Here is a 14,034-nt window from a genome sequence, read left to right as displayed (position 1 = left end):
ACTTGCATTTAAGAGCAATTGGAGGCCACGGAAGGAGAGTTGTATGGCATTGAAGCTTGTCTGGAGGTTAGTTAACACAGTGTCCAAAGAAGGGCCAGAAGTATACAGAACCCTTGTGGTAACACAAGATTAACCCTTTCACGCGTGAGTTCCAAATATCTCTGACGGTTGCCACAGCGTGAGTTTTTTTGTGCACGTGATGTTAGAATGTTCTCTCCATTCCAGAATGTGATTGTTACGTAACAGTGCATTTAATCCACGCTGCCCTCAAACCAAAGCACGCAGACTGTTTTTATTTATAGGCTGTTTCAACTTCAATTTCAAATGATTTTCTAACAAGTTTTTATTTTCTAAGAACAGTTTGAATTTAGGTGTGTTCCGCCTCCTCATTCATTCACATAAAAATAGTCATTTTTACTTTTGCGGACAATTTAATTTTTGGGACATTTCTGACCCGGACAAAATTCCCCAAGCACTTTCCAATTGTTTGTGCAGTTCAAGTCTGCAGACATTTGCTAATCTCCCGTCAGAACAGGATCTGCACACGTGTTCACATTTTCCATCTGTTGCCCTCATTGTTTTCGTTACTAATAATAACTTTGGAAATGTGTGCGTTTCTATCAAAGTAAGTGCATTATTACGTTGTAATAGTTTATGTATGTCGTTTCTATTGTAGCGTACTGTATGTATGGAGCATAATAGATTTGTGTATATTCTTTATAACCGCGGACACGTGAGGTAACGTTACTCATTTTATAACCTTTATGTTATATTCAATCGTGCTTAGGTAGCTAGCTACATTTTTCTATCAGCTCTGTAAAACAATGCTAATTGCGTCAGAGAAGTATTATCTTGTGTTGTATTTTGAAGCTACATGTCCTTATGACTCCCTAGTGGCGCAGCGGTCAAAGGCACAGCACGGGGTCAAAGGCACAGCACGGTGCTAGAGACGTCACTACAGACTCCCTGGTTCAAATCCATGCTGCGTTTCTAAGTAAGTGCCTTATTACGTTATAATAGTTTCCGTATGCTGTAGCGAGAATAATGTATACTTCTTATAAGCGAGGGGACGTTACTCATTTTATAACTTTACATTTTAGTCATTTAGCAGACACTCTTATCCAGAGCGACTTACAGTAGTGAATGAATACATTTCATACGTTTTTTTTTTCTTCCGTACTGGCCCCCTGTGGGAATCGAACCCACAACCCTGGCGTTGCAAACACCATTGCAAACACCATGCTCTACCAATTGAGCCACAGGGAGGCCCACCTTCATGGTGTTATATTCAATCGTGCTTAGGTAGCTAGCTACATTCTTCTATTAGCTCGGTAAAACAATGCTAGTTGCGTCGGAGAAGTATTAGCTTGTGTTGTATTTTGAAGCTACATGGCCTTATGACTCCCTAGTGGCGCAGCGCTCAAAGGCACTGCATCTCAGTGCTAGAGGCATCACTACAGACACCCTGGTTCAAATCCAGGCTGTATCACAACTGGCTGTGATTGGGAGTCCCATAGGGCAGCGCACAATTGGCCCAGCGTTGTCCGAGTTTGGCCGGTGTAGGCCATCATAGGTAAATAATAATTTGCTGTTAAATGACTTGCCTAGTTAAATAAAATAAAACATATGACCATGGTTTGTTTATTTGGTCTATTCAGCATGGCTCTGTTCTGCCCTGCCTTGCCCCCTTGTGGAGCTCAAAAGTTAGTTTCTTACTGTTATAACTCAAATCTGTGATTTTGTCAATGCAATAAACTATTTTTATAGCTGTGTTTATTATGTTATTTGTAATATTGTTTTATTGCTATATCCTTATATTGTATTCTAATTAATAATTCCTCTTTATTCTGTACTTTCAGAAACCACAAACAGTATTTGCCAATATCATAACTGGACATCTTTCGAGCTGAAGATTGAGGACAGCTTTTGTATGCTAACGTTCTCTCCTTAACAGTTTTACTGGATGGAAACACAGCAAGAAAACACATAGGCCAATATGTAATAGTCGTCTATTTTATTGAAGTATTGGTAGTTGGTTCAACAACAACTTGTTTTACTAGAGGACAAAAAATTGAATATGCATAACCCATATTTAATATTCATGCAGTGACTGAACAAGAACTGCATTTCCACCCCCACCTCTAAAGGCATAGTATCATGGCAGGTCACCTGTCAAGTCACCTGTCAGGTCAGTCAGTCACTTATTGCTGCAGATGTGCTCAATAATGCTTGAGCATGTGATACTCCTCAAAGCATGGTGAAATACATAGAGGTGTATCACAAGCTAAACACATGTATTTTGTCATCTTCCTCTGCTTACTTCTCCTGGCGCCAGACAGGCAGACTTTGCAGTGCCTCCGTGTGCGACTACCTTGAGCAGCAGTTTGAGGGACTTTGCAGGGAAAATGCCGTGCAGTGAGGCGTAGGGGATTGTCTAAAGCAGGGCGACCCCCAGTGGAGGGGCGCCGAGGGGTGTGGTGCTCCTCCAACAGCTCTCTCATGAGGTTCTCTCTGTATTTTTGGTAGGTAATTACTTTACCTATGAGGGAGTGGGGAGGATGAGGAAAGTTAGAGGATGATGAGGCAGTGGGTAGGTTGGTGAGATATTGTCATTGTAATTGCATAATGGATTTGTATGTGAACTGTACATCCAATTACAAAAATACCTTGTTCAGTAATCATCTCACCTGTTAGTTGGCGGTGAACTATGCTGCAGTTGAGGACAGCAGTGTCGATCAGCTGGAAAAATATCTTCTTATACCACTTGGTCGTTTTCCGAGTGCATTCCACAAAGCTGTTTATCATGTCCGCCTTATCCACGGCCCCCATTTTGAGGTTATAGTCTAGCACACAATCTGGTTTTATCTTTCTCTCTCCCGTCAGGTGGTCCACCTTCCCTGTGGCCGACATGGTTGCTGTATGGACAGTGGAGAGGACATGGACGTCTCTTTTGTCATGCCACTTTACTGCCAGCTGTTGACCGTTCTCCTGGAACTCCACCTCCCCTCTCTGCATCTTCCTGCATCCGAATGCCGGCATCCCCTTCCTGTTCGACCTGACTGTGCCACAGGCCCCTGTGCTGTTGGAGAGCAGATGCTGGAAGAGTGTGGGACTGCTGTACCAATTGTCCACGTACAAAGTGTGTCCCTTGCCGAGATGAGGAGCCAGCATGGTCATCACCACGGACCCAGACACCCCAAGCCCCTCATAATGTTTGATGTCAGTGGTAGACCCTGTGTACACTATAATATCCAGGACATATCCTGTCTTCACGTCGCACATGACAAAGAACTTGACCCCAAACCTGTGCCTTTTGGAGAGAATATATTGACGGAACGCCAGCCTACCTTTCCATAACATCAGGGACTCATCAATGCATAGGTCCTTGTATGGCACAAAGACCCGACCAAATGCTGATGTCAGGCTGATAAGAACAATTCTTATTTTGTATAACGGGTCACTTAGGATGGCAGTAGCATTGTTGACGAAATGCAGGCATCGCAGCAGAATTAGGAAGCGGTCTTGGGAAAAGAGGGTGGCAAAGAAGGGAGTTGCAAACATAGGATCTGTGCTCCAGTAGTCTCTTAGGGAGTTCTTCTTTTAGTTTCTTCTTTACTATCCCCATGAGGAGGACTGTCACCAGGAAGGTATACATTTCACTAATTGTGGTTGTCACCCATTTAGCGAGTTTCCCCCTCACTCCTGGCACTCTCTTCTCCTGTAGCTCCAAGGCATAGCGATTGGTCTCCTGTACTATGTTTCCCACGAGCTCCTCTGTCAGAAACAACTTGAAGCACTCTGCCTCAGTTGGAAATGGCAAGGGGCGTTGCACTCCAGACTGGGACTCGTCAAAGCAAACAGCAGGGCCAGGAGGGGTGAAATGGCTGGCGGCCTTCCAGCTACCACAGAACTCTTGTACTTCATCCACTGTCGGTCTGCCTCCATCACCACCAGCATCTTCAAAGGGACCTGGTACTTCGTCAGTGGACAAGGGAACCTCAGATTCAGGGTTCTCAATGGCTACAAGGTTGGGGGGCAGCTCCTCACTGTCACTGTCAGAATCTGATTCCTGACTTTCAGACTCATTGTCAGAATTTTAAAAAATCTCCAGAATTTCCACATTTGTGAGTTGTCTCCTTTTGAAAGACATTGCTAATGCTACAGCTTAGCTCACTAGCTACATACATAAACAACAACACTGAATGGCTCAGAGTGAGAGGGTACGTGATTGACTGCCGGCATGCGTCACTTGTATCAATAAATCACCATCAGAAAATGTTTTGTGTGGTAATTATTTGTGTATTTACTGTTTTATTCACATGTTTTCAATTCTAGGTGACAAATCATGCATTCCGATTCTTGCATAGATTGTAATGGGCACATATTATGTGTGTAAAATACTTATTTGAAGGTTATACTGATTATGATGAGCTAAGCTAATTCCAGCTATGTGTATGGAGCCATGTTTGTTGACATACAATGCATTCTGGGTTTCACGTAATCGTCTGACCAAAGATGTTATAACAAAATGAGGTGAGTAAGAGTTCACTCATTTTTTGAGGACTTCTGGAAATGAATGGTGGGATGTGAACGACAGTAGACACACCCCTTCAACGTGCATACTATAAACAGACCGAACTCATCTTGTCTGTTATTATCTTCGGTTTCTGTGAGGAAAAAAATGCATGGCTGCGCGCTGAAACTAATCGTCGGATTACTTTCGATTTCTAGAAAGTGTTTTACTCAATTATTTTGATCAACGGTGAGCAAACCCGTGATGTGATTAATTGTAAATAGTAATTGCTATTAGCTAATTCATAGTGTAGTTTATGTCAGCCGAGAGTTAGAAAATATGACCGCTTGTGTTGCGTCAATCTTTCCTCAGCGCTAGGACAAATGTAGCCTACATTTTTCCGGTTAGGATGATTGTGTTATGCTATAGATACTTCTGTGAATATCTGAACATTGCATCCAAAAATAAACTGCTCACATTCTGGACATAACTTTGTAAGGACTGTGTTTGTGTAAATAGTTTATGAAAAAAGTGTGGCCAGCTGCGCGCTGAAACTAATTGTCGGATTACTTTCAATAATTGTACATAGTAATTGCTATTAGCTAATTCATGGTATAGTTTACGTAAGGACTGTTTGTGTAAATAGTTTCTGAAAAAAGTGTGGCCAGCTCAAATGTTGATTGTTGCGTCATTCGAAACTGGCCGTTCTAAATGAGCATTCTAAATTAGTGTTCTAATCACACGGGGTGTGATCGTACGCTTCAGGGACCACTGTAGAACGATCACACCCCGTGTGATGGTACGTGTGAAAGGGTTAATCATCCTCTAGAATTCAAATCAATACTAGTGTAAGTAATATGGTAATAGCTTGGTGTTGCCACCTGACAGCCTAGCTTTAACCTATCCAGTTCAACCAGAACCACAACAGCAGGGCAACAGAGACAAAAGGCAGCCCTGTTCGAATAGTTCCAAATGCATCTTTCCTTGAGGTGATCACTGATCTAACATGATTGTCCAGTCATGCTGATGAGTGATTACTTCAAGAAAGGAGGAGGAAAGGATGAATTTTGGATAGGTTGAAGACACGCAGTCAAGTGGCAACAACAAGATAAAACCATATACTAGTATGGATTCAAATAAAGACGCCCTCCACCGGAAGTAGTGCCCTTATTTCTCACATGGTTTACCTGAGGCACGTGCTTTTGTTTAGCCTGAATTAGAACATAGACTAAATTGACGTATTTGAATCCAACGTCTCTCACCCCAGATGCCTGTGCGCTGATGGGAAATATAGTCCTCCAGCCGGGCCCTGAAGCCTGCCTCGCCCCCTCTGCGGCCTACACTCCCATCATCCACCAGAAGGAAGGCCTGGTAGTTGTTGTCCAGGCAACATGAGTCACGGGACGTGTTCTGGAAGTAGTACCTAGCAGGGAAGCTACCCTGAAAGAGGGGGAAACAAGACATGGTCAGAACATGAGGGCTTTTCATACTACTGTGACTGGAACGAATTGCAATAATCGCTGAAGTTGGAGACTTATATCTCCCTCACTAACTTTAAACATCAGCTATCTGATCAGCTTACCAATCGCGGCAGCTATACACAGCCCATCTGTAAATAGCCTATCCAATCTACCTACCTCATCCCCATATTGTTTTTATTGACTTTTTTGCTCTTTTGCACACCAGTATTTCTACTTGCACATCATCTGCACATCTATCACTCCAGTCTTAATTTGCTGAATTGTAATTACTTGGCCTAAATACTATGGCCTATTTATTGCCTAACCTCCTCATGCCATTTGCACACACTGTATATAGACTTTTTTCCTATTGTGTTATTGACTGTACGTTTGTTTATTCCATGTGTAACTCTGTGTTGTTGTTTGTGTCGCACTGTTTTGCTTATATAATATATATTTTTTAAATAAATAAAACTGAGCCAAACCGAGCCAAGCCAAGATATCCACCATCATTTCCACCATAGTTTCTTGAACTATGCTGAAAGAGACAATGTGAAAAGGAAATATCTGAGTTAGCTGTTTGGTTCGGCACGATAGCGTGCGTGCATTACCTGCGGATTGACCAGCTGCTGGCGGTTGTGGACCAGGCCCCAGGGAGCGATGCCCAGAGCCACCACCTTGTTCAGGGAGACAGAAGAGGCAGCGGTGGCATGGTCCCTTACCGCTTCCCCTACACACCTCCCGACACCCTCACGCAGGCCTCCAGTAAGTATCCACGCTCCTGTAGTAGGTGTGTGTGTGTGTGTGTGTGTGTGTGTGTGTGTGTGTGTGTGTGTGTGTGTGTGTGTGTGTGTGTGTGTGTGTGTGTGTGTGTGTGTGTGTGTGTGTGTGTGTGTGTGTGTGTGTGTGTGTGTGTGTGAGAGAGAGAAAGAGAGGGGAGAATATCATGGGGTGTTAATACATGATCAAGTATATTTCCAGTTCAAAGTGGTAAGATGGTATTACATTGACAAGTAATGATGGTTACTTGGAGCAAATATGATTCAAGAGAAATAGCTAATAAAGTTAGCAGACGATTCTGTCATTGTCAGTTGCTTTCTAGGAAAACAACTGAGTAGGCCTAATGTTGTAGAATGGTGAGGCCACTTTTATAGAGACCAAATGTTACAAAAAACAAAAGTCATGGCAACTCACTCACTCATTATCAATTTGTAAGTCGCTCTGGATAAGAGCGTCTGCTAAATGACGTAAATGTAAATGTAAATGGTTCTTTAGTCAAAATATTCAATATTTAATTCAGGATTATTGATTGTCTAAATACATCTGTCCTCTCCTTGTACTTCTCCTTATTGAGCCAATTACTCTCTCTTTCCTCCCACTCTTAAGTTTATAGTTATTTGTACTTGCATCAGCAGTAGCTTTTAACCTAGATAATGGTGGGTGTCGTATGTGATGCCGGAGTGGGGGAGTGGTAGTAGTGGGAGTAGAGCTTCTCAATGAAGTGCTAAAAACCAGAGCATCTCATAAAAGGGCTCCTGAGTAGCGCAACAGTCTAAGGCACTGCATCTAAGCGGTTGAGGTGTCACTACAGACACCCTGGTTCGAATCCAGGCTGTATCACAACTGGCTGTGATTGGGTGTCACGTCCTGACCAGTATAGGGGTTATTTGTGATTGTAGTTTGGTCAGGACGTGGCAGAGGGTATTTGTTTTATGTGGTTCGGGTGGTGGTTTGTTTAGAAGGGTGTTTGATTTATTATTTCCGGGTTTTGGGTTATGTTCTATGTTTTTGTATTTCTATGTTAGGTAATTGACTCTCAATTGAAGGCAGGTGTTTGTAGTTGCCTTTGATTGAGAGTCCTATATATAGGGATGTGTTTTGTTTGTTAATTGTGGGTAGTTGTCTTTAGCACTGCTGTTATGTGTATAGCCTGCTAAACTGTTTCCGGTCATCGGTTCTTTGTTTATTGTTTTTCCGTGTTTACATTTATTTAATAAATATAATGATGAGCACGCAACCCGCTGCGCCTTGGTCCTCTCTTCACGAAGACAGCCGTTACATTGGGAGTCCCATAGAGCGGCGCACAAATCCCCAGCGTCGTCCGGGTTTGGCCGGTGTAGGCCATCATTGTAAATAAGAATTTGTTCTTAACTGACTTGCCTAGTTAAATGTAAAAAAAAATATTAAAGGAATGTTATATATTGCATAGGAGGCTGAAACACAGCAAAGGTGAATTAAAAAAAATAATAAACCCACTTACTAATAATCTAGATGGAGCAGAATACCTAGAGATATGAACCCCTTGGGGAGAGACAATTCATGCAATTGTATTATCCCTTGAAAGACCCCTCTCCTTATGGAAATGGCAGGTTAGAGAGCAAGGTTTTCCAAATATGCAGTCATCCTAGCATATTCAAAGGGTCACAGGAAAATTCAAAAAGGATCAGAAAGGTGGGTCACAGCTTGTACAACTTTGGTAACCACTGGGTCAGAGAGTGTAGAGTGCGGGACAGCTACGAACAGTAGTGGATTTCCACGATTCCCTATCACCCCTCGGGGTATGGGACTAATTTGGAGTACAATGACCATTTCCTCTCTCCAGAAGTGACAAGGCCACGGGCCCGCACCAGCTACTTGTTGTTCTCCAGAAGTCACTCTGAGGCCTAAGAGTTCAAGACAAAACAATAAATATTCTCACACTCACTGTGGTATTGCACGGCGAGAGAGTTGTATTGCGGTTATGCAAGGCAGAGGTCATACAGTAGTGTGAGAATTGTCTTCAGTTCTTAGTGTCTTTCCTGTTGCTATAAGTACGCACTTACAGAAAATATACTAAATATATTCACATCACCAAATAATTTATTAAAACACACTTTTTGCAATGAAGGTCTAAAGCAGCCTCAACAGCACTCTGTAGGGAAGCACCGTGATCTACCTGGAGGACAGCTAGTTTCCGTCCTCCTCTTGGTACATTGATCTAGCAGGCTCATGGTTCTTACCCCCTTCCATAGACTTACACAGTAATTATGACAACATCGGGAGGACATCCTCCAACCTATCAGAGCTCTTGCAGCATGAACTGACATGTTGTCCACCCAATCAAAGGATCAGAAAATGAATCTAGTACTGAAAGCATAAGCTACAGCTAGCTAGTGCTGCAATGCATAAAATGTGGTGAGTAGTTGACTCAAAGAGAGAGAAAGACAACACTTGAACAGTTTTGAACAAATCATTTTCTTCAAAAATGAATGAGAAGAAAGAGCTATATTTCGTTGTATTTTTTTCCACGGCATAAATTAACTAGGCAAGTCAGTTAAAAACAAATTCTTATTTACAATGACAGCCTACCAGGGAACAGTGGGTTAACTCTCTTGTTCAGGGGCAGAACGACATATTTTTACCTTGTCAGCTCGGGGATTCAACCCAGCAACCTTTTGGTTACTGGCCCAACACTCTAACCACTAGGCTACCTGCCATCCCAACTAGCTAGCTAGTTTTTACCTACTCAAACACGTGGCTCAAACAGAGAGGGGTGCTATGTTAGCTAGCTGGCTATGGCTATCTAACACTGGAACTCTTCCAAGTCAAGGAAAGCTTCTGGTTTTATTAATTTAATGCCACCGGGGCCCTCCAGTGTAACTGCTAAACTGCTTGCTGACTATACACTGTACTGCATGATTGTAGCGGCTATGACGTTAACTAATATGGTGACAACAATGTAGGCTATGTGTAGAGGTTAGTGGTTATGATATGAAGGTTTGGCTTGGGAAGGTTTTTTCGTCTGGTCACAGACAGCTAATGTGTTGTGCACTTATGTCCACAAGTGAAGGGAAAATGTGAGAGGAGGAGATCGCGTAGATGCGAGAAGGAATTATACAACGATAAAAATGATCATGCTGTTTGTATTTGGCTGCTATGAAAGTGAACTGTGTTTGTGTGTGTAGTCATTCTGCCGATTCTGTTGAAAAATGGGGATAAACGGAAGCAAACGGATCGAAACGGGTATAAACATACCTGAATTTGTCCAACAGAAACTCTCGTTTGCAACTGTTGATTACACCCAAGATTAACTAGATGCAGGCAAGAGTGTGGAAGATGGTATTGAATGTGTCACTGTCTGTTATTTTGATTACTAAAAATGTTCTCTCGACCTGTGCACCTATGTTGTAAACTTTCAGTTACAGGCTAGGTTGTAGCAACCTCATGATGGGTTAGGGAAAATTTGAGTATCATGTAGTAGCTTAAACCTGTCAATGTTACATTGACCTGACTGAATGGAATATGAATGACATGCTGTAATAGAAAAAAAATTATAATATAAAAAAATTATAAAAAAATAATAATAACTGTCCATCTTAAATGGCCGCTACTGATTACAGTATATCAAAAAACTCACCTACTCATTATGATTTATAAAAGCGGATGTGCACAAAGGTGGCGGCCTCCATGGACTTACCTCGTTTGATACGTTTTCTGTATTGTAGCTTTCTCACCGTTACCCTCTTTTTATATCTGTATTTAGCACAGTATAGATGATCCCAATTGAACAATGTTGTGCGCCATAGTTTAAAACTCTGTAGATAGTGCTAAAACAATGACATCATATCTGTATTCTGCCATCTTTATGCACATGTGTGTTCAGAAAGTGCCATTGAGTAAGGAGAGGAGGCGGTTCCATCAGTACCTGTGCTCTGGGAGGCTTTGACCAATCCCTGCCTCAGGACCTCCCGTACCCACGTCTTGACCTTTGCCCTCCCCTCCCCGCTCACCACTGACACCACCAGGTTGGGCGGAGGTAGCCCCCAGTGGGCCGTCATCAGGGTGTAGACGATGGAAGGAGGGGTGTCCCACGAGAGACGCAGGAACTAGGGGAGAGAGAGAAAGAATGGTACATGCCAATAGTAGACAGTCTATACAATAATATTGTATATAGTTTAAAGTATAGTATACTCTCTTCGTCTCCTTCCCTTCATCTGCACTAATGTAAAATATCTGTGTCTCTGCTCTATCATTACTACCAGAAAGCCATAGTAATGATGATTAATCAATTCAGGAACAAAATGAATGTTGACAGGGGAAAGAAAGCAGTATGAAAGATGGAAGCAGCAGAGAGAGAAACAGTAAGACAAGTACATACATAGTGAGAGAAAGCAAATAGATCTACAGTGGTTCCTCCTTTAAAAGTTGCGTCATACTGCGGCACACCTTGGGGCTGCTGCAGCATTCTGTGGCACACTATCTATTTGTCAGCCATTTTTTCTGTTAATGCAACTTATTGCTAGTTTGACCACCAGAGGACATCTTTGAGAAGCATTTGATAGTCTTCTGTATTGGCGTTACCAGAGAATTTTAAACCTTTTTGTAATAACATAGTATATGGGATTGATTTTAAGAAATTTGGCTTAATTAATTTGATTAATATTATGGTGTTTCTATTCATAGAAAACAAAAAACGAAACCCTCATGGAATGGAAAATATGGTGCTGTACAACGTGACGGTCAGGAGAAGGCTACAGGATTGGAGGATTCTAAATTGTTTGCCTTCATTAGACAACTTTGTTCCAATATTTCTGTAAATCAGTGATATTTATTCCATAGTAATTCGTTATGGATCCATAACTAAATCAACATCTGCATTTTGAAAGAGTATTTTTATCATTATATTATTAACAAAATGTGTTTATTTGTTTATTAGGCTTCTGTGCAGTCTACAATATATACTGTAGTAAACATGGGAAAGTGCCTAATGCCTTACATAACCTGTTAGGGCTAGGGGGCAGTATTTGCACGGCTGGATAAAAAAAATGTACCGATTTAATCTGGTTACTAACCCTACCCAGTAACTAGAATATGCATATACTTATTATATATGGATAGAAAACACCCTAAAGTTTCTAAAACTGTTTGAATGGTGTCTGTGAGTATAACAGAACTCATTTGGCAGGCAAAACCCTGAGACAGATTCTGACAGGAAGTGGATACCTGATGTGTTGTATTACCTTTAAACCTATGCCATTGAAAAACACAGGGGCTGAGGAATATTTTGGCACTTCCTATTGCTTCCACTAGATGTCACCAGCCTTTACAAAGTGTTTTGAGTCTTCTGGAGGGAGATCTGACCGAACAAGAGCCATGGAACGATGATGGCCCATTAGACATCTGGCGCGCGAGTTCATGTTGGGTACCCTCGTTCCAATACGTTATAAAAGAGAATGCATTCGTCCACCTTGAATATTATTCATGTTCTGGTTAAAAAAGGCCCTAATGATTTATGCTATACAACGTTTGACATGTTTGAACGAACGTAAATATATTTTTTCCCCTCGTTCATGAAGTGAAGTCCGGCGGGCTTAGATCATGTGCTAACAAGACGGAGATTTTTGGACATAAATGATGAGCTTTTTTGAACAAAACTACATTCGTTATGGACCTGTGATACCTGGAAGTGACATCTGATGAAGAGAATCAAAGGTAATGGATTATTTACATAGTATTTTCGATTTTAGATCTCCCCAACATGGCGGCTAGTCTGTATCGCAACGCGTATTTTTCTGGGCGCAGTGCTCAGATTATTGCAAAGTGTGATTTCCCAGTAAGGTTATTTTTAAATCTGGCAAGTTGATTGCGTTCAAGAGATGTAAATCTATAATTCTTTAAATGACAATATAATATTTTACCAATGTTTTCTAATTTTAATTATTTAATTTGTGGTGCTGACTTGAATGCCGGTTATTGGAGGGAAACGATTTCCTGAACATCAACGCCACAGTAAAACGCTGTTTTTGGATATAAATATGAACTTGATATAACTAAAAATGCATGCATTGTCTAACACAATGTCCTAGGAGTGTCATCTGTTGGAGATTGTAAAAGGTTAGTGCATAATTTTAGCTGATTTTATGGTTTTGGTGACGCCTGTCTTTGAATTGGCACAACATTACACACAACTCTTGTAAATGTACTGTCCTAACATACTCTAAATTTATGCTTTCGCCGTAAAACCTTTTTGAAATCGTAAAACGTGGTTAGATTAAGGAGATGTTTATCTTTCAAAGGGTGTAAAATAGTTGTATGTTTGAAAAATTTGAATTTTGACATTTATTTGGATTCAAATTTGCCGCTCTTGAAATGCACCTGCTGTTGATGGAGTGCACCACGGGTGGGACGCTTGCGTCCCACCTAGCCCATAGAGGTTAAGGGAGAGCAGGCCATGTCTGTACTACAGAATGTGGGGCACGCGGGAGACCGGGTTTCAAATCCCCAATGGGGAGGAAGGAGTAGGCTGTCCTTGTAAATAGGAATTTGTTTTTAACTGATTCCATATGTATTATTTCATAGTTGTGATGTCTTCACTATTATTCTACAATGTAAAAAATAGTAAAAATAAAGAAAAATTCTGGAATGAGTAGGTGTGTCCAAACTTTTGACTGGTACTTGCTTAATTAATTTGATTAATATTATGTTTTTTTCTATTCTAAGAAAAACTAAAAACCCTCTGGGTTTCAATTAGGATTGAACGGAAAATATGGCGCTGTACAACGTGACGGTCGCAGTACAGTACTGGGCTATTTAGCTAAAGAATCCCCCCAGGGCACGTGCGCGACCGGGGTTCAATTCCCCAACAGGGAGGAAGGAGTAGGCTGTCCTTCTAAATAAGAATTGACTTGCCTAGTTAAATAAAGTTTGCACTAAGAGCATAACATTTCTGCACCTGAATTTTCAAATTCTTGTCTAACCAATACCCAAACAAAGATTAAGTGAAAATAAAAATCTCATTGATTTATCAAGACCAGTCCCCATGCTTGCCTCAGAGCAGCGTAAAACGGTGCTAAAACAGTTGTAGGCTTTTGCTTCTAACTTCAATTTGCTCTTTAAATAAATAAGACCTACACCATTTTTAACAGAACATTTCTCAACACTAGTGAGACTCATTTTGGCTATGGTAGGCCTACAGTATATCTAAAAATATTTTTTTTCAATGACGTAACTCTCCACCGATAATTACATTTAGAGGATCGGAGGACTCTAAACTGATATCTAAGGGCATTTTCCATTAGATAA

At 41.3% G+C, this 14,034-nt stretch overlaps 1 protein-coding gene and 1 long non-coding RNA gene across 10 annotated transcripts in view; one reads left to right on the top strand and one right to left on the bottom strand.

The window, feature by feature from the left end:
• The window catches only part of LOC106579418 (transient receptor potential cation channel subfamily M member 4), a 119,407-nt gene that overhangs the window by 90,104 nt on the left and 15,269 nt on the right, over positions 1-14,034 (bottom strand). For all 5 annotated transcript variants that reach the window (XR_006760774.2, XM_014159313.3, XM_014159312.3 and 2 more), the window contains exons 4-6: positions 10,658-10,838; positions 6,585-6,754; positions 5,776-5,953 (exon numbers count right to left, since the gene is read on the bottom strand). Coding sequence is in view for 4 of the 5 variants with exons in the window: in XM_014159313.3 (XP_014014788.3) it covers positions 5,776-5,953; positions 6,585-6,754; positions 10,658-10,838 (529 nt within the window). In the remaining variant the exon portion in view is untranslated. The remainder of the gene's footprint in view (positions 1-5,775; positions 5,954-6,584; positions 6,755-10,657; positions 10,839-14,034) is intronic.
• On the top strand, positions 291-4,276 carry LOC106579420 (uncharacterized). 5 transcript variants are annotated; one of them, XR_014381691.1, is made up of 5 exons: positions 311-625; positions 895-994; positions 1,860-1,998; positions 2,108-2,522; positions 2,884-4,276. It is a non-coding gene; the product is annotated as an uncharacterized LOC106579420 (long non-coding RNA). The 5 variants fall into 5 exon arrangements; XR_014381688.1 differs by having other exon boundaries at positions 291-625; positions 1,410-2,522; XR_014381687.1 differs by having other exon boundaries at positions 315-625; positions 1,860-2,522.

The sequence above is a fragment of the Salmo salar genome, chromosome 19 (genome assembly GCF_965601325.2).
Source record: "Salmo salar chromosome 19, fSalSal1, whole genome shotgun sequence".
Taxonomy (NCBI): domain Eukaryota; kingdom Metazoa; phylum Chordata; class Actinopteri; order Salmoniformes; family Salmonidae; genus Salmo; species Salmo salar.
The sequence above is the reverse complement of the archived record's forward strand: the minus strand, read 5'-3'. Positions and strand labels throughout refer to the sequence as shown.